This window comes from Nannospalax galili, unplaced genomic scaffold, assembly GCF_000622305.1.
Source record: "Nannospalax galili isolate Female #2095 unplaced genomic scaffold, S.galili_v1.0 scaffold272, whole genome shotgun sequence".
Classification (NCBI taxonomy): domain Eukaryota; kingdom Metazoa; phylum Chordata; class Mammalia; order Rodentia; family Spalacidae; genus Nannospalax; species Nannospalax galili.
The window spans coordinates 1407329-1431417 of record NW_008331836.1 but is presented as its reverse complement, the minus strand read 5'-3'; the positions used below and the strand labels follow the sequence as shown (position 1 = coordinate 1431417).

The window sequence follows — 24089 nt, the reverse complement described above, 5'->3', positions numbered from 1 at the left end:
TATTATCATCTCACTTGGGTTTTTTTTTTTTCCTAATTGGAGTTTTCCATGTCCCCTCAATTGCCTTTGGTAGCAGCTTCAGAAACTGTTCAAAGGACTCCTACCTAGTCTAGTAATTCAAACACATCTAGTCAGTTAATGCTTCCTGTTGTAGTAGAAAGTAATCAGTGTAGAAAGTTTGCGTTATGCCTGATTACCCAGTCAGAGGCCCCACCTGTCAGTCTCCACTTGCTCTCTGGAGATTGCAGGATCTTTCATTGCACATGTGAGATGCTGGGATTGAGGCTGAGGTAGTATTGAAGATTCCCTACTTGTGTTTACCTTTATCATTGGGAAGAATCTTCTTGGCTGCACCTGTTAGGAGACTACAACATGTTCAGCAACGAGCTCTCATTATTCTTGTGTAGCTGGCCCATGCAGTGGCCATAGTGGTGCCCCGCAATTGATTCCCAAGTGCTTTCTGGATAATCTCTGCTTAAGGCTCTGGTGTGCTCTATGACTTGCTGTGCTCTGGGCTTCTCTCTCTACATGTCATATCCAGCCTGTGGTTGCATCTCTGGTACTCAGATAGTCCCTTTCCAGCTCCCTGCTCTTGTGTGCCCATATCTCAGAGGGGAGATCACCTCCCTGGTAGCTACTGCTAACTAGGGCCTGGCACGAGCATCGTGTTACTGTTGAGTATTGGCTTAGGCACTTCAGTGATAAGAAAATATCATGTATGCTTTTTTACTCTTAGCTCTTTCCCTTGTAGTAGTAAAGTCTATTATTTATATCCTGACTCTTGCATTTCACTAGGTCACAAAGAAATGACTTCTAATGAGTATCTTACTTATAACTTTATTATTCATATCCTTTAAGACTTCTATCCAAAGCTGTTTTAAAAATGACCAATCATGGGCTGGAGAGATGGCTCAATGGTTGAGAGCACTTGCTGCTCTTACAGAAGACCTAGGTTCTCTTTCAGTACCCACATGATGGCTAACAACCATCTCTGACTCTAGTAGTTCCATAGACTCAGTGCTCTTTTCTGACTTCCATGGCCACTGCACTCACATGGTCAACTTACATATATTCAGGCAAAACACTCCTACACATAAAACAAAAATAAATAAATATATACTTTTTGAAAGATCAATCATGCTTAAAACTGGAAGAAAGAAAGACCGTACCTACCACTGATCTTTGGGTAAAAGGATCAACGCCACTGGACATCATCAAGCACCAAACCTGTATTTGATTCTTTTTCACAAGCCGCCTAGAATATTGTTTGAAGCAGCAGAACCATTACATAAACCATCACCGAGTATTTGTATGTCACCAAATATGAGTATAAATTTAGCCACAATAATGCTATAAAACATGATCATTTTGTGCAGGCCCTTAAAACCAGTCATTAAAGGTCATTTTTGCTACAAATGGCCTAGACCTCTTGTAGTAGTAACATCTGGTTGCTGGCTCAATGTGGATCTGTGATATCCTTGTAGAATTAGTTCCACAGGATGAATCTTGTGAAAGCTAAAAACCTGGCTAGATTTCACACTTCACGTAATACAATGTCTCTCCTGTATGGCATGAGAACCATGAAAAGCAAAATTAATTCAGAGGCAGAAGAAAAGAAAATTAACTCTGGTTCTCAAGAGGATGCATGTATGCAAACTTGTCAACCCCAGCCATTTACGCAGCAAGGTGACGAAAGGAATCCTTGCCTTATCATTTGTTCTCCACAGTGCACTGGGTCAAGTGTTAGAAACATTACCCCCCACACACCAAAGATTCTGCTCACTAAATGTGATATCAAAGTCCAATTGTGTGTTTAGAAAAGAAAATCAGCCCAAGTGTCAGTGAACTGGAACAGCTTCTAGAAGTTTATCTGGGAAATTGGTGAAATGTTCTTCTAACCTATTTATATAGTTCATTCACCTCTGACTCTTTCCTGTCTTTCTAGGAATTTCTCCAAGAAATTGACAGCATTATGTAATAGAACAGGGTAGACTGACTCTTCTGAGAAGTTCAGGGTATACTTTTTTGTCTGTTCGACAGGCAGTCTTTTTTCCTATCTCCATTAAAGCACTCAACAGAAGGAGGCCTGGGGGATATTTAAGCATGATGTTAATCAATGGGATTTTCAAATTAGAGTGCCAAGCTGATTTCCTGGAATAATTGATTGTTGCAAGTATCACAGGTACACCCTTAAAGCATTAGTCAGCCAATATGTGTCAAGAAGATGAAGCAGCTGAATGTATGTGTAGAGGTTGTAAATCAGGGAATGAATGAACAATCAACACTTACAGACAATGATGCACATCTCTTTCATGTAATAGCAATGTAGGATCCTAGAATTTAAAAAGGGTATTATGTTTGGTTAGTCTAACTGCATTCCATGGAAGATATTTCTTCTAGAACCTTAGATCTTTTCAGACTTATTAGGTAGTTACCATTCTATTATATCCTGCCACTGATGATACCTTCCAGCAAAATGAAAAAAAAGCTTCCTGTGAAACTATTAATGTCTTCCACAATAGCCTAACAGGTAAGAATTCTATTTACAGTGAGTCTAGCCTAGAACCTAAGGCTATTTTACCACCAACACATAATATTTTTGTGCAGTATTCATTTATGTACTTTGAGTCATCCAAGGATATAACTTCAGTGTAAGTCAAGTGAAAATATATATTTTGTCCATTTTTGCATTTTCAATGTTGTTATTTTTTAAAATCAAATCCCAATAGGATTTGTGCAATTTGTGATACTTGCAGTGTGGCTACAATATACCTTTCATCTCTGTATTTGTGGCTTCAAAAGGTTTTCATGATAATACATTTAGGCTAAACACATTACTTTTCTTTCCTTTCCCTCACTTTTATTCATGGTACAAATATCTGTTTATTAACATACACATTTTAATGACATACTTTTACATTTGTTATTTTTAGATGCTATTGAGGAATTTTATTGACTCAATAATTATGTATATGGATAGTTATCAATATATTTTTGTGTAGGAGTATAAATGGAGAGCTCAAAAGTGTTGCTTACAAATGCTAGTTTGAATGGCAGTAGTTTTGAAAATCACTATATACTCAATGGGTACAGAGCAAATACTGGGGTCCTCACATGCCTTACTGCCTTCCTCTGTTAATACAATAACTGAAAATGTGCTTCTTAAATTGTTTCTAAGTGAACCCAATATCCTCTCTGAATTCTACTTAATGTTAGGTAGTCTATTACTTGCACTGTTGTATTGATTTATTTGTTGAACCAAAATGCAGTTAGTGTCATTGTCATTATGGTCCTGTTACTGAGCTAAATATTAAAAATACAATTGATGGTCTAAGTAGTAAGTCACTCCTCTAACAAAATATGCTCCTTCAAGGAACATGAATGGATAGACTGACCATTGCAGTGCAATAACTTGTATAGCAAGGGCGATATGCAGTTACTACAGACCAGTGGGATTAGAATCTAGACCCTAGATATAAAGACTCATGGAAGGTTCTGAAATGATGTTCAAGCAGAGAATTAATTTATGGGAAGAGATGTAATAGAGAGGAAGAGGTTCAAAAGAGAAACCGATGGCTTTCCAGATAAGTTAGCATCAGCAAGGTCCAGGGTATGACTGAGCAATGCCATGATGATGCTGCCAATCTTCTGTTTGACAGAGCATTTAAGGAAGTGGTAAAAGGTGGATGTGGACATGGGCTTCTGTGTAAGTCACCACTAGTGGCAGTGTATATAAAATGAATAGTGTTATAAATTATAGAGCAGAGAGATTCGGTTACCTCAGCAAAATGGTCAGTGTAAGCTTCTTTAAGGAAAAAATATTTAAACTCAGTGGATTCTCAAAGAATAAGGGCGTGAATTCCAATTATAAATTACCCAAGAAACCATGCAGGAATCCTGAGAACATAAAATCAGGAACCCAGATCAAAGAAGTTCTACAGGAAATTTAAAGCGAGTTAAATTGGGACATTAACTTTGTTATATACCATTATTTATCTAAACCTATCCTTATATATAGGTTCTCTTCCCTTGATACAGTAACATATGATACAGGAAGTTTGACCACAGAATGTGTAACTTGCCCTCACCTTTAGGAATGCATTAGCCTGGGTTAAAGTTAATTTTTCTCCATCAGTATCTTACCCCAGAGAACGTCATCTTACTGCATCCTTTGCATTAAAACTAGGTCATGAATCAACACCCTTTCCAATAATGTATATATTGAATGAACCAGTCTGGTAAATTAAGAGTTTTCTACAATGCATCCTCTACACCTAAGGCTCAGGGAACATAGCGGAACAAGGGGCAGAGAGAATAGTAATGTATCCCTCAAGTCTCACCAGAAATGTTTCCTCATGCAACAAATGGTGGTTAACACAGCCACAATTGACTAAAATGTAGAGACTAAGATACTGCAGAGTGCATGTCCCTGGATAGGACTCCTATATTAATTAAATTTCATCCAACCAGGGCTCAGGGACCATTGTGGAAGAGGCAGGGGTGGTGGATGACTATAAGGAAACAGAGTTTTCCAGGAGGCTGGGATCTTGCTCATATGAACTTACAGCAATGGTGCCAGCATGTACAAGACTTGTGCAAACTCAAACCAGACAACCACCTAATATAGAACTGGGGAACTGGGTAAGAGACCCTCGCCTTCATGGAGGAACGGCTCAGGGACCATTGTGGAAGAGGCAGGGGTGGTGGATGACTATAAGGAAACAGAGTTTTCCAGGAGGCTGGGATCTTGCTCATATGAACTTACAGCAATGGTGCCAGCATGCACAAGACTTGTGCAAACTCAAACCAGACAACCACCTAGTATAGAACTGGGGAACTGGGTAAGAGACCCTCGCCTTCATGGAGGAAAAAATTAGCAGTTGATCACTGCTGGGTGATGAAAAGTTGGTCTTTCTTACGGGAGTGATACTAGATAGGCTGACCAGGCTCCACTGGATGGACTCACATTGAAGGGCATGTGGAGGCACAAACTTGACTAAGTAGGCTTTAATATATATGACAGAATGAATGAAATCCAGTGGAGGCATTATGGAGGTACAGATAAAAGAGGGGGGTCTGAACATGATCAAGTTGTATTATATGAAATGAACAAAATTCAGTAAAATTTGTAAAAGAGACAAAAATTACTTTTCATAAGTTAAATCATACTAATCAATTATCTGGTATTTGAGGATTTGAATGCTGGGTCACTGCAGGGATGCTCTCAGTGTTCCTCAGCATTATAGGATATATACATCACTGTCAGTTCTGTCTCCTTGGAGGGCAGTCTAAGGAAGAGTCAAAGACAGAGAGAACAAGATGAAGGGGAGGCAACGAGTATTCCCACTGTCACCTATGTATTTCTATTGAGATTATTTGAGATTTCATTGGATAAAAAATTATTTTATTCACTTAGAGATCTTTAAAGGTTTTAAACTATTTTCAGTCTTCTTTCCTCAATTTATTCTGTACGTACAGCTCAGCCCCTCATTTCTCTCTGACTCTATGGCACATGTGCTTTAGTTCCAGGAGAGGTATTGGTCTTGTTTTTCCTGAGGGTCCTCATTCTTCTCTATTTAAAAACATGGCTGAACTTTAATCACATAAATTTGTTAATGATAATTCGTGGCTCTACTGCTGCCTCCTGAATGCTGACATTTGAAAGCCCCAGGTTAGAAAGGATGCTAGAATTTATTATAGCACTGAAGCAGTGCCATTTTAAGATCTAGGTACCTATACACAAGTTTCAGAAAACCACCTCTTGCCCTTTATTAATTGCAAAAGTAATGCCTGGGGATGAGGGCATTACTCCCTTATGGCAGCCTCCCATCAGTCATCTATGAAATAGACACTGATGCTATTTACCTGTGGGCATCCATCTTCAATGATTAGTGGGAATTAAAGCAATTATCATAAATTAATGACTCCATGAGTTGTAAAAGGTTGGATATTATGGAGTTTCATTGTCATGGAGGTAGACAATTAGTGAAATATACACTTGCAGGCTGCACTATAGATCTTGTGACATTTCCAGCCACTCTGCCTTTTATTGCTTTCTTCTATGTGATACAATCAGTGCTGCAGTCATGTCTTTACAGATGCCTACTAAAACTGCAGTATTTTATGGAGAAGAAAATAATTTTTCATGAAAGCTTACATGCAGTTCAGTTTGATTAGGTTCTTAATCACTCTCACCTAGACTTGGCCCCTGTACTGAATCAGCCTGTGAACTAGTTTACAGCTATTGAGCTTTGATCAGTAAATCCTATGTTTTCAAGTGAGCTGTCATATAATTTAGTAGGAATGCTGATCTGCTGTTATCAAGGTCAAAAACAAGCACTTTGTAAATTGGTTTATTGTCTATCACCACAGGATCACCAAATCCAATTGTAGAAAAGGCTAACTTTGAGTAAGCAAAGATGAGAGTGGGATTCCAGCAGCAATAAACTTGAAATTGTTCATCATCTGTTAGTGAATTGTAGGAGGCAGTTGGTTTGATGGATGAAATATGGGTCACAAAAAGCAAAGGGAATAAGTCGCATCTCGGTCAAAGGAGTTATAGGAAGTCGCTGGGAGCTAGTGAATTACCGTTTCTGTGCATTTGGCAAGCAGTTTTGGAGATGTTTAACTAGATCTTGCCAAACTGGCTCATAAAGATGACATGTGGAAATGGGGTGAAACATCTGAGAACACACCATTCAAGACGTGACATTCATGGCACCTTTGACCATCTGAATATGAATGTTTTTGGTAGTTCCTCAGATAAGGGTACCAGAAGAATTGTGGGGAATTAAGAGATTTGTAATATTCTAAGTCATGGTACTTAAATTTATCTGCTTGAGATTAACAAACAGACTCATTTTGAAACACTGAGAATATTTGTTTATGAAATACACATGAAAAAATAGCCTATATAAATATTTTTAGAAAGCATAGACAGCTTTAGAATAATTCCATAGATGCCCTTTTGATATTGGTGAAGAAAACATACATGAAGTCCATCAAATCTATCTGAGTGAGCAATAGCTATTTATGGCTCTGTGACTATGCATGTTTCAATGTGCCCTTTAGTCTTTCCACTTTCTAACTCTGCTTGCATAAAATATCAGCTTTTAACTTGCACCATTCAGTTTTTCTTCCCAAATTTACCATAAGAAATTCATTACAAACTGTAACCTAATACATATATAATATATGCAACTGTAACAAAATGTTTCCAAGAAATGTCCCTACTTGCATGATAAGCTCTGAAACTTTAGCCATCTGCTAAAGGATTTCAGATCATCCTGTTTTAAAGACAGTTGACCCATGGCAAAATGAACAGGTACAAGTTCTAGTTGGGTGTTCCTACCTGAATTGAAGCTTACTTTATATATCAAAGGGGCAAGGTCATAATCATAGACTCTGTACTTAACATTGTCTTTAAGGCATCAGTGTCTTGGAGATGGATTGATGTCCAGATATATACAGTCATACAACTTGTGTTTATCTTTAGGGAAGACTTAATCGTAGATGTGACTGCTCACACTGGACTGAGATTCTTAAGTATAGGATCTCTTTATATCCTCTGACATGAATCATTATACCTATCATGTTATATGTGGTGTGTTGTGGAATGAATGAATGAATGAATGAACAAAATAACATTCAGATGCATTCCATTCAGGGTTTTGTTGTGGTTTTGATTTGGGGTTTTGTTTTTTGTAATACTGAGATTTGGACCTGAGGCCTCATACATGCCAGGTAAGCACTCTGTAACTAAGCTATATCCCCAGCCTATTCGATTTTTATAGTGGAGCTTCTGCCAAGACCTGTACTAAGGCAGTGAGTACTGAGAAAGAAATAGAATGGCTCATAATTACTAGCTTGGGATCTGATAACAGAGTACAGAAACAGATGTCTATTGAATGGGACACTTCAGGTTGTTTATACCTGTTGCATTAACCAACAACTTCTCTCTCAACTGGTTCTCTGTCCTGGAATAGTAGCCAGTCTGGAACTTAGTTCAGTCACCTTAGTTAAGAACCCTGTTGTGACTGGTGGTGGCTAGTGTAGTGGAGAGGAGCCATCATGTACTATTTTGAATAACTATGCCAATCCACTTCTTTATCTCTCCAGGAAATATCTTTTAGATGACCAATACCAAGATGAAACAATTTTTCAAAGTTTTGATGTAACTTTTTTCCTTTCACTTCCTTTCTCTTTTTATTTATTTATGTAATTTAATTTTTTAAATCGTTTTGGGAACTTCGTATATGAGTACTGTATTTCCATCATTCCCAATTCTTCCTTTCCTCTATCCAGCTCCTCTGACCACACCCCCCACTCCCTCACAATTTCTTGACCTCTCCTTTAATTGTTAGCCCATCTAGCTCAAACAGGATCTCTAGATTCAGTGAAGAGCCCCTGTCTCAAAAACTAAGTTGTAAGACACTCGATGAAGTCACCCAAAGTCTACTTCTGGCTTCCACATGCACACGCATGGGACAGTGTTATATATATGTCTGTGTACATACACACACACACACACACACACACACACACACGCACGCACACACACACAGAACCAACTATATCCACTTGTCCACTTAGTGGTATTCATATGTATATGTGTTTAGGACATACACACATATGAATATGTATGTGGAAATATCCAATCCCACTTAGGATTGGATAACCTATCAGGGAACTTCTCCCTAAAGAAAATGGATTCTCCCTCTCTAGGCATTCATCCATTGCTTGTAGCTCTTCACCTGCAGGTGGAACCATGTGAAATTTCCCCCATCCATACTGGCGTACCTACTTGTGTTGTCATTATGCAGGTCTTGTTTAAACAACCATATGTGTAGCTCTCATTCCTCAAAGAAGCTTATTTTGCAACAGATGAAGGCTGTTTCAGAGATCTACATCTGTTCAAAATGCAGAGAATAAGTGACCATGGGGTGCCCAACCCCACTGATATGCTAAAAATGCAACCTCTACATCTAAGGTTCAGGGAGCATTGTGGAAGAGGGGAGGAAAGATTGTAAGAGCCAAAGGACTGGAGTGCTAGATAGTATCTTCCAGAAATGATAGTAAAGCTGCACCCATGAAATTCAGGAACATTTTTCCTGTACTCTGACAGTTGAGAATGATGGTGAGGAGCCAATTTTCCATTGAAACAAATGGGTGTTTCACCCATAGATCTTTATGTAGACTGTGAAAATGGATGATTCTGGGGGCCTAGAGGCTTTGCTATTGGTTTCAAGAGTTAACTAAGAGAGAGGAGCCAGGCAACAATGTACAACACATATATAAATTTTTTATATGTGTATATGTGTATATTTTAGATTAGGCTGAGCTGCATAGCTATGCAATGAATATAAACCAGTCTTGACTATGTAGTTAGTCCCTGTTTCAAATATGCAAAACAAACAAAACATCAAATCAAAACAAACAAAAATAACTATACTGTATAAATTTACAATTAAGTAACTCACATTAAAATGAAAGTGAGAAAATACAAAACTCATTCTTTTCTGGCTGTTTTATTGCCAGTTACACTCTCCAGGCCTGCTGGATTTGAGTGAGGATGTGCTCTATAATGGATGCTACTGCATATCCCTTCCCAAGTCAACATCTGGGAACATCATTTTGGTTGCTAGAAATCAGCCACATTGGAACTATTTATACTATGAAAATTGGTGTAATTTGGAAATTACATTGGAAAGTATATTGCTTCTAAATCAAATTCAACAAAATAAAAACCTGCAGATATGATGGCCAAGCATTTGCTAACACAGCACTGACTTAGGATATCTCAGGTATTGCTATTCAAAACCAATGAAAGTAAAATAATTATCATGTACTAAGCTTTAGGTAAAATTTATAGCCCTAGGCACCTGGAATGAACTCCTCTGTGGAATACTGAATGGCAGGCATGATAGTGTCAAGGTACTCGAACTGTCTGGTTATAAAACCTTAAGTGTGTGTATTAGAACACTTCAGAAAAACAGAGCCAATTGTATATAACTCCACACACTTACAGGTACACATACACATGTATATATACATAGTTTTGTGTGATGTGAGACTGAGCTAGACAAGTTCACAATCTGTACGGCAGGTTGGCAAACTGAAGACTTAAGCAGAAGTCAGCGCTAACCCCCTCTCCCCCAATAAGTTTGCTGAAAGGCTCCATTTAGCCTTGTTAGAGATGTGTGTGGGTCCCATGATAGCTGATAATATACTTTGGATCATGGAATACTATTGCTGTTATAGTCTGACGAGTCTCGTAATGCACAGCTGTAGTTCTGCTGGGTTGTTCCCTGTAGAAACAGAAAAGTTGTAGGAATTAAAACTTTTTTGTGAGAAGTTTTATTCATTATTTCTAAAATTAATGCTGAGAAATAGTGTAAGAGGTGTGTGTGTGTGTGTGCGTGCGCGCGTTGCTTTGGGTCTATATGTGTGTCTGTTTGGTGCTACTTGTCCATATAAATTCAAGAATAACTTGTGTTCAGGTAGTGTTTTTTATATGTCTAAAAATTTTCAATGTATCGATAAATAAGTTATATATATTTGAACAAGGAGAAAAGAATTTTTAAAATTGATCAAATTATATACGAGTATAATAATTTTATAACATATCAGAGCCAAGGTTAGGTGCAATGTGAGGAAAGCATGGTTGTCTGGAGTCCTGCTGACCTTCAAGTATCGCTCATTCCATGCTCCATTTTTCTTGTTCCTGGTCCTTCTGTGATCATTCTAACCTGATCTTCCATAGTCAGCTTCTCTGACATATGAAAATCAGCCAACTGATGGATACAAAAGACCTATGGAATTTTCCTCTGCCTCATCCAGAGTAGTGGGTTGGAAATTCACTTTGTACAAATGACTAAATCAATTTAAACTCCTAATTTCTTGGTTGCATTCAAAAAGGATGTTTTTGTAAAATTTCACGTGAAAATTTTAGAAACACAAGAATTAGCATTTAAAGCCCTTATCAGAAATTGACAACACCAAAGGGTGACAGCAATAGAGATTGTTTGAATGAGCCCCAAGGTAGAATATTAGTTGAATTTTCTCAAGCTTGACAAAAGTTTGAACATTTCTCTTTATAATGCTGAAGAACTTCACCAAAGAAGAACAATATGAGAGGATCACTTATAGTAATTCCTTACTATGAAAAATCTTTAAAAAGTGTTTTTATTTTTTAATGAATTTGAGCTTAAAGAAATTTGAACCAAGCCATTAAATAAAGCTGGTTCCTTTACTTCAGCAACTCATGATTGGCTGGTACAAGAATTTCAGACTAACTCAGTTCAGGTGTGTTGACTCCAGTGAAAATTGTCTTAAGTCTGGAAAACTCTAGCTAAACCTTAAGTTATTCTGAAATATTTTTGCATCACTACATCTGTTTCCTTTGATGATTTCTTTTAAGCAATGTCCTGAGACCCAGATAATCAACCTGATGCATTATAAAGGCACATCAACTGAGGGAATCAAATGCCTCGGTACCAGTCAAGCAAATTGACTAGATTTCATTTAGATAGAGGATAGGACAGCATTGACACAGTCTGAAGAAGGTCAAATCTGAAATAAAAGCTGTCTTTTCATCGCTTGAACTTGGAGGTTTAGGAATTGAAGCCACTGTTACATTTTTGTCATCTTTAAAGTTTCTCCCTCTGATTTCCCACCTACCACTGGGAAAGAGTCTCTGTAGTAATTTTTCTCGTTGTTCTGATGTTCTAGAAAATCTGAGAACACAGTTGACGGGAGTCTGAAATCCCCTTCCAGGAACATCATTTCTGTTGTTTGCTTGGAATTTGCACTCTGAGGTCCCAAGTTGTAACCTCTGAGGCCAGTGAGTTTGTGGTAGCAGATCTGCAGAGGCTGTCTCTTGTGGGCTAATGAGGTCCTGCTATCTGCTGCCCTTAACCACCACGCCATTTACCAGGTCTAATTTCAGCAGTTTTCAGATCCAGGGCCATGTTTGGAGAGAGTGGGATTTGGCAGGATCAAATTTCTCCTGTCATTACAGCATCTTGGACTGGAAATGTGCTTCTGGGTAGGCTTTGGGGAAAAGACATCGTAAAGAGGACATAATTGAAGGGGACATAGACGGAGGAACAGTCTCATTTTCTTTCATAGAAAATAACATAGTTTAAGATCTGACTGCATGTCCTTTTAGCCCGTTCTGCAACTTCCTGTATTTGCCTTGCTTTTTCTCATTTTACTATGGACTTGGGATAATCTGCTCTGGGTTGGTGTTGTATGAGGTTGCTTCTGAGCAGTAGGAAAGTGAAAAGACCAGACTGACTTCTGAATATGAAGGACAGCTCTTTTTCTTCATCTAACCTCTGCCCTTCTCTCTGTCAAAACTATAAGACCTGCTACCTTTTCAGGGTAAATTTCCAAAGTTTATTCCAAAATATGATTATATAATAAAATTAAAAATAATATAAGATTGTGGTTCTATCAAATAATGTTTTCTTTTTAAGTATTTTATTTATTATTTTTATTTTATGTGTATGAGTGTATTGCCTGTATGTATGTGAGTACACCCGTGTCACACAATGCCACGGAAGTCAGAAGAGGACAACGAATTTGTCTGGAACTGGAGTTAAGGACGGTTCGTAGCCGCCATGTGGGTGCTGGGAATCGAACCTGGGTCCTCTGCAAGAGCACTCAGTGCTCATGACTGCTGAGCCATCTCTCTAGCCCCTCATCAAATAACTTAAGAAAGAAAAGATCATGTATCCAAATATCTTTATATTTGTCTCAATTTCAAGTTCCTCCTCAGAGAGAACGATGAACCTGAATTTGATGTTTATTACTCTCAAGAATGGTATGCTTCCCTTCCTTATAAAAAATCCGTGTGATTTTTATGGTCTCGTACCATCTTAGGAGTCTTATAAAATCTAACTTTTATATAATCTTAAGAATGTTTTCCATCCGGGTCTTGTTTTCAGTAGGAGCTCAAGTTTAAAACTGTGTAGAAGCATGAGATACCCTACATTTTATGCTGAGCTGTGTGAAACTTTTATATGTACTGTTAAACATTAAAAGTGAATTTTATAGTCATAACGTTAAGTGATCATTTCATTTCAATGCCCGAGAGTAACTTTCATGTCAGGGAGAATATGTTGGTTTTTATGTAGCAAATAATTGAGTGGATTTTCCTTTTTTTCCCCCTTCTGTATATTCTGATAAACATTTTTGACACAAACCAAGCTGTCTGTGTTGGAAATTCACATTCTGTACAATAATATTCTATTTTAATTTCATGCAGTGAAGGATTAGCTTCTACTTGCAGTTGTGCTAAAGAAAGCAGTGTTGTCAAAAGAAGTGGCCTAGTATATCAAGAGATAAATCTGCTGCCTTAAATACAAGACTTTCACTGCCTTTTATTCTACATTTCAGTATGACATAAGCATTAATTAAACCCATCAGTGGCTTCTTCTTTCCAAGAGAACATTTTCCATCTGACAAGAAATGTCAACTGAAGAATGTGCGACACAGGAGAGCTGCCATTAAAAACACCCCCCTCTCACCTATGCATTCCCACAGACAGGCTGGCAGGAGAACACAGCAGCTATTACCAACATCTCTTGCCCCTGCTGCCTAACAGACTGTGATGATGGAACTCACGAGTCTTTCACCCTGTTGACATTTCCAAAGACAAACACGTTTAAGACTCTGATCTCTCCTGTCACCTGATGTTATTTGGTAAATTTCAAATAAAAGTAGGAAAAAGCTTTGGTGTTTTGAGGGTTTTTATGCACTTGCATTCACGTACATAAAGGGGACAGAAACTAAATATCAGGTTTAACTTAAGTCTCACAGGTGTCTGCAATGTTAAAAGCACAGATGCTGAGATCCAGAGTGAGTCCAGACAGATGGCTAGTGGAGGAAAGGGGACAAGTGCCCCCAGGATTTGAGTAAAGTTTCCCAATTCTATCCCAAATCCTTGACATTTCATACTGACGTTGTCTTTCTTCTCCTTGCAGGGGAGCACTTACGAATCTGTCCTCAGGAATATACGTGCTGCACCACAGAAATGGAAGACAAGTTAAGCCAACAAAGCAAACTGGAGTTTGAAAACCTTGTAGAAGAGACAAGCCATTTTGTGCGCACCACGTTTGTGTCAAGGCACAAGAAATTTGATGGTAGGTGAACCTGCGTGTGCTTTGCTGTTTCTCATGTGGCTGTTTTTGAATAAGAATTTTATTCTTGAAGGAAAAGCCTTTTTAAGGGGAAGATTTTCATTCCCTCTTACACATTTATAGTATTGTCAATTTTTAGAAAAAGCATGAACGTTCTTGACAGTATGTTATTTTCTAGTAATATTTTGGAAAAATCTTAGTACAAAGAGCTGTTTTGTATTTGTGTCTGGCCAGTTTAGCTTACATTTTAGCTCCTCTTCAGTTTTCCTATGGGAATTTTATTTTTAAAAACTTGTGCCAACCTTATCTAAAGGAATATTGGCAACTGATAGCTGCTAGATGAGGAAGAGCTGATCTTCCTAAAACAAGGGACTCTAGTTAGGCTGACTAGACTCAGCGGATGGACTCGAACTGGGGAATGGCTGGGGGCATTGACAACACAGTGGCCAGTAACAGGGATGACAGAGTATATGGGCCCCAGAGGGGGTAGGGGGAGGCTATGGGAGGGTGCTATTTGGGATGCAGGCATAAAAATGAATAAGATTGTTTGGGATGTTCTGTATGAAATGCACAATTTTAAAAAATTAAAAAACAAACTTGTGTCACAAAGTTATTTGAATCAGCACTTCCTTTTAAGAGGATGGTTTGTCTGAATGGCTACTGACATGTGGTACATTATGTGCAACAGGTACATTCTGCATAGGATTGAGACTCATTCATTTCATGACTGTAACAAACTTATTTCATTACATATGCTAATTTTAAGTAAATATTTTTGTATTTGAAAGCACAAAGAGGGAAGGGAATTATTGGTGTGATTTCAGTTTGAATATTCTCACCAGAATCTTGAAAAAAATATTCCATGCAATCTCACTCTTAACAAAAGTTTAAATATGAATAAGAATCAGGGTAGTGTTGTTGGAAGATGTGTAGTTCTTAGTGGTCTAAGAATTGGATGCACTATACTGTGATTCATTGTGAACCAGACTTGCAAATTGTTTAGGCCTTCCCTGCTCCCCATATTCTACTGCCTGAGGGAAACAGAGCCTCCAGTCATTTCCAACACTTTGCTCAACCTGCACAACAGAGCCAACTTGCCAAAGCTTTTCTTTCTGTTTTCTGTGTAATAGGTAAAACATTCTGTTTAATTGCCACTTTATTATTGTAACACTAATTTCTTTCAAATTAATTCTCCAAGTTAGGAAAGATAGACGTTTTAGTACTCCAATGTCACTACATTTTCCATGCAAGTGAGTGGAACTGTATCTTTTCTGCAAGGATGCTTCAGTGCCCTCAGAGTCCTTTATTTCTCTTGCTCTGTATATAATTTTATCTGTGGACTTATGTGAAAATAACTCATTATTTAAGTGTGATGCTGTGAATGTTTTTCTCTTGAATCTAATAAGGTGGAGGTTTTGGGGATTGTCCTTATTTGACAGATTACAATCCAGTGGCATTCAGGAGCCCCACATGTGGCTTTGGGTTTAGGCACCTACAATTTATCATTACAAATTGAGACATCTTGTCCTTGGTTACAGAAATCAGGTGAGTGTGATCAGCTGCTGCTGATTTTTAGTTATGTCTATGGGAAAAAAAAACCCCAAAAACCTCTAATGGCCTTTGCAAAGTTGTACTCCAAATCATGCTGATAATTCCAGGGTACAATTCACAGTAAAGAATACAGATTCATTATAAGAAAAGTATTAGATGTTAAATAGCTTCAAGAGAAATAAAGCTATTCAACAAGGCCAAGGTACAGACTTTTGGTAGCAATAATTTTAATATCTTTGGAGCTACAATAATTAATCGTACATCTCTTTTGTTTTAATTAAGAAATATCTCTTTTCATCTTTAAAGAAGTGTTTTAATTGTGCTAATGCACTTCAGGGTCTGATGTCAATCAGTTTGACAGAACATTGATTTTTTGTCAAGATTGGCTCTGACATGGGTATGATGAATTCCTTAGTAACTCCTTCTTTCATTTGCATTAGATGCCATGGGAGAGAAGATATTTTAGGACAGATTTACACAGGCTTTTTAACCAAAACCTTAGTATTGTCTAGATGAGTCAGATTTTGAAAGCTCATTCTTAAAAATAATTATAAAACATATGCACTGAAAATTTACAATCATAATTTCTGACCTTTCTTTGGCAATAAGTTCTCTTATGTAACTGTGTGATTTATCCTACTAGCCCACAAAGATGGTTTGTTCATTGAACCTTTTGAGAAAGATGATGTATGCAATGAAACAGCTGGACAAGTGCCTGTACCACTGAACTGTAACCCAAGTGCCCCCACATCTTTCTTTTTAAGAAAAGTCACTTCTTCAGGCATTTGTGTGTGATTATCAGTGGTTGTGACACAGAAGAACTATCTAGCTAGGACCAGCTGTGTGATGTTAACTTCTGAGTTCCATTTTCTTCCATAAAAACAATGAAAGTCTTGGAGTTTAGTTGTAGAAACTTACAGTGTCATGAGTCCATATGTGTTATTCCCAAGGTCTTGTGATCCACAGTGTCCCACTTAAGGTTCTGCCTGTGGCCCATTTTCTCAGAAGTCTAAGACTTGCCATTTGTATTTCATGTGTCTTTGTTAGCTATACCTGGCTGCATGAAAGAAACTACTGTTTACTTCAGATCAGAGGACAGTAATTTTCATGAAGTATAGCAACAATCTCAGTTATACCTAATATGTGTGAACAGTCCTTGGTATATTCAAAACATAACTCCAATCACAGTGATATTTTCTGATAGTGTCTTATTATTATGTTAGAAATACCTGTCTTGGGGCTGGATTAATGGCTCAAAGGTTAAGAACATTGATTATTCTTGTAGAAGATCTGGGTTCAAATCTCAGCACCCACATGGCAGCTAACAACTGTCTGTAACTCCAGCCTCAGGGGATTCGACAGCCTCTTCTGATCTCCAAGGGCATTGCATGACATGGGTGCACTTACCTACATGCAGGCAATGCATGTGTACACATAAAAATAATAAATACAATTTAAAAAAGAAATACCTGTCTCCCTCCCCACTCTTTAAACCCCATCAGTGATGATTCTCTAGAAATTTGGCAACTATATAGACAGACAGACAGATAGATAGATGATAGATAGACAAATATAGATATAGATACTGTTGTTGCTATATATTTTTCTCAGGTTTTTAATTAATATTCTGGGTAAAAGAAGATAATACTATTTATAACTGAAATAGTTATTATATGATGGGGAGATAACACTGAGTAAATCTGAGCTCTTTCCCAACATTTCTAAACCACCATGTTAAGCTTGATAGACCCATTAGCACTAACATTGGAAGCTAAAAGATAAGGAATTGAAAAGATATAGATGGCTACTTGCAGGAATTGTATGCTTTTACAGAAAATTAGCTAGATGACTATTTTTCTTTAGGATTGTAAAATTGAAATGTGATGATATATATAATCTACACATATATTTGTGTGGGGGGTAGCTTCACAACATTGATACTTTTACAAACATTTCATAAGATTTTTGTGTGTTTCATTCTCTGGCCATAAAAAGCCCTCAAGCCCCTCTCTCTTTTGGTTGGGCCAAAAGAAGACAGAGTTGCTTTGAACATGTTTTGCCACCAAGCTGAGCATTTCTGTTACTCTCCAAGGGTTAAAACTGTGCAGTGGAATCCAGCTAAGTACCCCTGATGGTGTTTCCCATCGAATTCCCTTACTTCACTCTCCTCGTGTTCACCGTATACCTCATGCAGGCGGAAGTTCAAAACCATGCAAACAATGTGTAAAATGCAAACAAAGGATGGATGGGATCATCATTGTCTAATCATTTAGCAAGAATTTTATTTTACATTTAATGACCAGTGATTTTTCAAATTCACATGTGTGTCTAACTCTATGCTGCTTTTATTCTTCTAAGGACTAGTTCATAGGGCTTGAGTCTTGAATTAGGAAGCATCCTCACAGTATAAGAGTAGCCAGAGACAACACCTGGTCCTGCTCCTCATGATGCTAACTTCATCTATCAGAGTTATGTGTAATGTCACACAGTTATCAAGTGCAGAATCTAGATTCTATCCCAGGTTGAACATGCCTTCTTGGTCACTGCACTCTGTCACCTCTTCCCCATAATCTAGTTCCCAAATGTGCCAATTTTTCACACTCAACCAACTCCCTATCCACATATCTCCCTGCCTGTCCTGCCCCAATTATTGCAGGGATGAAGTGGAAATGATTGTCAGAAAAAAAGTAGTTGGAGATGTTTTTAATCCTTAAACAGGAAAATTATTTACCTAAATATAGTCCAGTTCCCCAAGGAGCCTGGAGCATCTAGAGGGAAAGTGCCTTGCCAAGCTTCCACAGAGGAGGAAGAAGGAGGAAGCCAAGAGTGTAACATGACCCCTACATTAGTCTTGAAATTGTAGTGATATAAGAAATCAATATTTGGTCTATTTGTTTTGAGTAGACATGGGAAAAATATCTACTGATGCTTCTTTGGCAAAACAATTGCAATATTGGTGTGTAAAGAATCCAGCCATATTTTCTGGAAAAGACAGAGACATTATTCAGTTGGAAGTTGTTCCCAAATTAAAAAGGAATGGAAAAACAATGCTATTGAATCAATGGGAGCCTGTCGTTTATTTTCCTTACCTTAAGTAGCCCAGTGGATTCTAGCCTGATGTAGGCACCCTTTCTCCAGGAGTGTCTGCAGAAGACATATTACTCAGAAGCAAGAAATTTTGCTTGAAAGGATATTTTTTCCCTTTATTCAGTCTGAAATTTATTCATATTTGGAGCTTTCTGTGAGATTTTTTGCTTAATATTTTCTTCTTGGTCTTATTATTTTACTTTTCTTTCTGGTTCTTATTTATGCATTTTAGTGGTATACATTTATCCAGAGATTTTTGGCAGCAAGTGCATTTTTAAAAGCAAAATATAAACAAAAGAACAGTATTTTCCATCCTCGTGAAGAACTTACTCTGTAGTAAGACCCTCAGAATACCCATTGCATCAAAAGCAGAAATAATTTATGGACTGAGGCGTAATATTTTCACACTGCAAATCTGCTTATGCTTTCCTTTTAAATATCATTTCTCATCTGTATACTGTAGAGATGACAATAATGTAATGACTTCTTTAAAATATGGTCCAATTTTCTCAGAGAATGCACTTTTATGAATGAGAACAACACATCAAGTAGCTTTTCATATTGTGGTAGAACTTTCTATATTTCCTGTAACATGAGTGATATTGTATGTGTGTGTGTGTGTGTGTGTGTGTGTGTGTGTGTGTGTGTGTGTGTGTGTGTGTGTGTGCGCGCATGTGTGAGCATGCATGTATAATTTCAGTTTGAAAACCTTGACTCATAGAGGGGAAAACATTGAGGGAAGTGTGCAGTGGATAAACAGATGACTAATGATGTCTAAAATATGTTCATTGCTTGTAGTAGTTTATCTCTTGAAAGAGAATAAGCACTAAACTAACATTAAAGGCAGATTTAACTAGGCATGATGGTACATACTTGTAATACCACCTTTAGGAGATGGAGGGAGGAAGATCATGGAATTCAAGACCAGTCTCATATACACAGTAAGTTGATGACCAGCCTGGGATACATGAGACCATATATCAAAGCATAATAAATAAAAATGTAAGAAAAGCAGGATCTTCTATACCCTAAGTAGAAGCACTCTGAAATAAAGAGAAGGCAATAAGTCTTCTCTGTATAGGTGTCAAAAAAGACTTCTGGGAAGAGCTGACAGTCCTAAGCTCTTTTTTTTTTTTCTTGTCATTTTTATTTGTTTGTTTTTACCTATTTATTTTTTGTTTGTTTTTATTGAATTTTTGTGTATTTCATACAGAACATCTCAATCAATTTTAATCATCTTTATACTCCCATCCCCACCGGCACCCTCCGAAAGCCCCCCACCCCCAGCCCACAGCAAATATACTCTGTCATCCCTGCTAAGTTCCACTGTGTTAACTCAGTGTCCCCAGACATTCCCCAGTGTGAGTCCATCCCTTGAGATGGAGGCCCTTGTTTTAGGAAGGTCAGCTCTTCTTTACCTAGCAGCAATCAGTCCCAAACTCCTAAACAATGGGGTAAGATTGCAATAGTTAGAGGAGTGGCAGCAAGCACAGGGCTCCAGAAATTTCTATGCATACTCACAAAGTACTTAGGACATATTGTTAACTACTAATTTTCACCCAATACCAATAGTTTGTTGATATCTAGAATATATCTATATAGCTAATCTACAGTAACATCTTATCCCTTGCATCAGCCTGTTCATGTTTTGTAACAACTACATAATTTCAGGGCATAAACAAGGACTGTCTATTCTTCTTTATTTCACTGTGACTTGGCTGTTATAAGTCGTTCTCTGCTTGACATCATTCAGAATGATGGATTGGTTAAGTGTACTGCACATTCCTGTTATTATTTTGGAGCAACACTCTAGCTTGGGCATGCTTATCTCTAGGTGAAGTTTAGAGACCCGAAGACAGACAGTGGAGTTGAGATGCCTATTTAAGTCTTAAATGGAGTTGATGGATGTCTTCTTAGGACCCATAGGCTAAACTGAAACTCATGGTCATGGCCATTCCCAACAATTGGGTGAAGGATTATACTAATGCATGGAGGTAGACCTGGGGAAAGACTGAATGTCTCTATAACCCTGTCAACTTTAATTCTCATCTGGTTTCCTTGCTACTCCAAAACAATAGTTTAAATTGTTAAATTTAATAGTTCAAATTGGCTTCATTTTGCATTAAGGGACATCCCCAGAAATTCAAAAGCAATAGGTGTTTTCTTAATAAAACATATTCAAGCAGTCACAAGTTTTCTAAAACTATCACTCATATCTAAGCACATTAATCAATATATGTATAGCATCAAAAAGATGTACACTTACATATACATTGACCTGTTCTGTGATGTTGTTTCAAGAAGATACAGGTGTTTTCTTTCCATTTCTTATGTTATTTGTTCTTTTGCTCTCTTAAGTTATCTATAATTCAAAAGGGTTATAATGTTAACCACTGTAGGAAGTAAGTAGCTTAGTGGTTCTATGTTTGCCCACCACCACCACCGTGACCTATGTTCCACATGAAGGACAGTCTTCTAGAAGTCAGAATGTGCTAGGCAGAGTTTTAGAAATTAGAAAACTGTTCCCTTAGCATTGGAAAATAATCTGATAATTTTCCCGGTGGGCAGACTTTCAAAAAAAAAAGGAAAATGAACTAACCAGGGACTTGGCTTTGACAGAGCTAGGAAACAATTGTCAGTCAGAACTGCCTTGTATTTGTGCCATGTCAAATAAGGTAAAAATAATGATGAATAAGATAATAATAAACTCACAGGTTTCCTTTACATGTGGTTCATGAGGAGCCCAGATCCTTGTTCAAACTGAACTGGTCTTTTTTCCTTTTCCTCCATAACTTCCTCCCTTCTTCCCTTTCTTTCTTCTTTCTTTTCTTCTCCACCCTCACTTTCTTTTAGTCTCTCCTTTAGTCTTTGGGAAACCTTTCTAACCTAAGGTCTCACAGTGTGAATGGACTGCTTCAAGCCTTCTGTGAGGTTCTTCCCCACACCTCAAAGTAACTTAAAATACATTATGCTCCCGGTGTAGTTGAAATATTATCATCTTATTATCACCAATTCCCTTGCACAGTGGCTTTGCTGAGCAGCTGTTTCACAGACAAGCCAATTTCTTTTAAGTATTGCTCTATCAGACTCAGAAACCAGCCCTACCAGAAGGGTTCTTGGCCATGAATGTTAATGAGCAGGCAAGTCTCCACTCTCTGACACAGGCTCACTAATCCTTTGAGTAAGTATGGGTAAATTACAGGATAAATTTTATTTTAGTTAGATTGATCTGCCACTGAATAGAGAAAGATGATTTTCTTATTTTAATGAGAAATCAAGAAAAATATTTAATGGGTGTATAAATTAGAGCTTGCTGGAAACATTTTTGTCTTTGACACAGTCGTGTGGGATAGATTGGTCTGACTACACAGAGTTAGTGTGATGCCGGTGAATTCTTCTCCATTTCAGTTAGGTGGGCACTGGGAAATGGAATAGAAGGTACTGGCAGGCTCTGTAACTGGGATTTGGATAACGAGACTTATCCTGGGGCTGGACATGTGGTGCACACCTTTAATCCTCGGACTTGGAAGGCAGAGGCAGGAAGATCTCTGTGAGATGGAGGTCAGCCTGGTCTAAAAAGTTCCAGACCCACTGGTGCTGCAGAGAAACCCTGTTTCAAATTAAAACAGAACAAATAAACAAACAGAAAACTGTTACTTGGTCTTCCTTTAGTGATAAGACATGGGGGCACAAACATTTTACTTCATGTACTGTGACACTATAAAATTGCTCATTCCTCAACAAAAATAGGAAAGCTACAGAAAATGAAAAGAACAGAAACCAACAAATAAACTGTATATTATAGTATTCAAGATTAAGAAGGAAATAAGTAGATGAAACTCTATCCTCCAAAATATTATAGCCATATCAGTAGAGAGTGTGTAAGGTGGACAGATATAAATGGGGTGGGCAGAAAGCGGATGCTATCAAAGATGATTGCTGGGTGCATGGAATTTTATAAGAATGTACTAACTTTTCTTTACTTTCCAAATATCCACACTACTAATATTTGGTTGAGTACTGGGCATTGAACTTATGGGTTTTCACATGCTCTGACTCTTGAGCTATATCGCTAGTCCTATACAAAAAAAAAGCATTTGTTGTTTATTTTTTCTAAACCCTATAGAGTATATGCAGAATTTAAGATTTTCATGTTGATTCAAGGAATGGAAAATGTCAACTGGCTTTGTGGCTCTCATTTCTTGTTTATTCCATGATAAATTACAACACAACATCTCCAATGATAAAGGTGCATCGGACTTATTCAATCAAAGCTCTTAACCTTCTGCAGGCTTCTGTGCTTGCTTTGCTCCGAGTCCCACTGTTAGGTGATCAGTGCAAACAGTTCCTGCTTATAAAGTGATGATCCATCTTTATATACCCACTATGATTCCGTGTGTACCATTTTATGTATAAGAATGTAGCTAATCAAAATAAAGAAAACTCTTCTTATTGTTTGGATTTTGAATGTCTCCCCAGTGCCTGGTATATTAAAAGCTTGATCAGTTAGGTGGAACATGAGAGAGATGGGAAACCTTTTGGGACCCAGTAGGAATTACTTAAATCTTTGGATATCGGCCTCAGAAGAAACTGAGGGACTCTGGTCACTGACTTGTTCTCTCTTTTGCTTTCTTGTTGCTATGAGGTGCATGGTTTTGTTCTCCCTCCGGTTCCCAAAATAAGTTGCCTTGTCACAGGACCAAAACTCCAGGGCCTATTGAGTGTGAACTGGAGCCTCCAAAACAGAGCCAACATAAACCTTTACTCCACTCAGGTTTTCCACCTCATGTCTTCCGTTATGCAGACGAAAAGCTAGTTAATACTGTATTAAAACACAAACTTAAGAAGGCAGTGTAAAATACTTCCTAAAAATTATTACTAATAGGGGCTGGAGAGATAGTGCAGCGGTTAAGAATACTGACTGTTCTTGCAGAAGACCCAGGTTTGAATGCCAGCACCCACATGGCAGCTAACAACTGCCGTAACTACAGTCCCAGGGGATCTGACAGCCTCTTCTGTCCTCCGTGGGCATTGCATGACATGGGTGCACTTACCTACATGCAGGCAATACACACACACACACACACATAAAATAAAAATAATAAAATAGAGCTGGAGAGATGGCTCAGCGGTTAAGAACACTGACTGTTCTTGCAGAAGACCCCGGTTTGAATCCCAGCACCCACATGGCAGCTAACAACTGTCCATAACCCCAGCTCTGGGGGGTCTGACAGGCTCTTCTGTCCTCCATGGGCATTGCACAACATGGGTGCACTCACACATACAAGGCAATACATGCATACACAT

The 24089-nt window shown here is 37.9% G+C and overlaps 1 protein-coding gene across 1 annotated transcript in view; it reads left to right on the top strand.

Annotated features, from left to right (window-relative positions):
• Gpc6 (glypican 6) overlaps positions 1-24089 on the top strand; it is a 1180899-nt gene that overhangs the window by 301271 nt on the left and 855539 nt on the right. The window contains exon 2 of the mRNA XM_008827006.3: positions 13989-14147. Within this exon, the coding sequence (XP_008825228.1) occupies positions 13989-14147 (159 nt within the window). The remainder of the gene's footprint in view (positions 1-13988; positions 14148-24089) is intronic.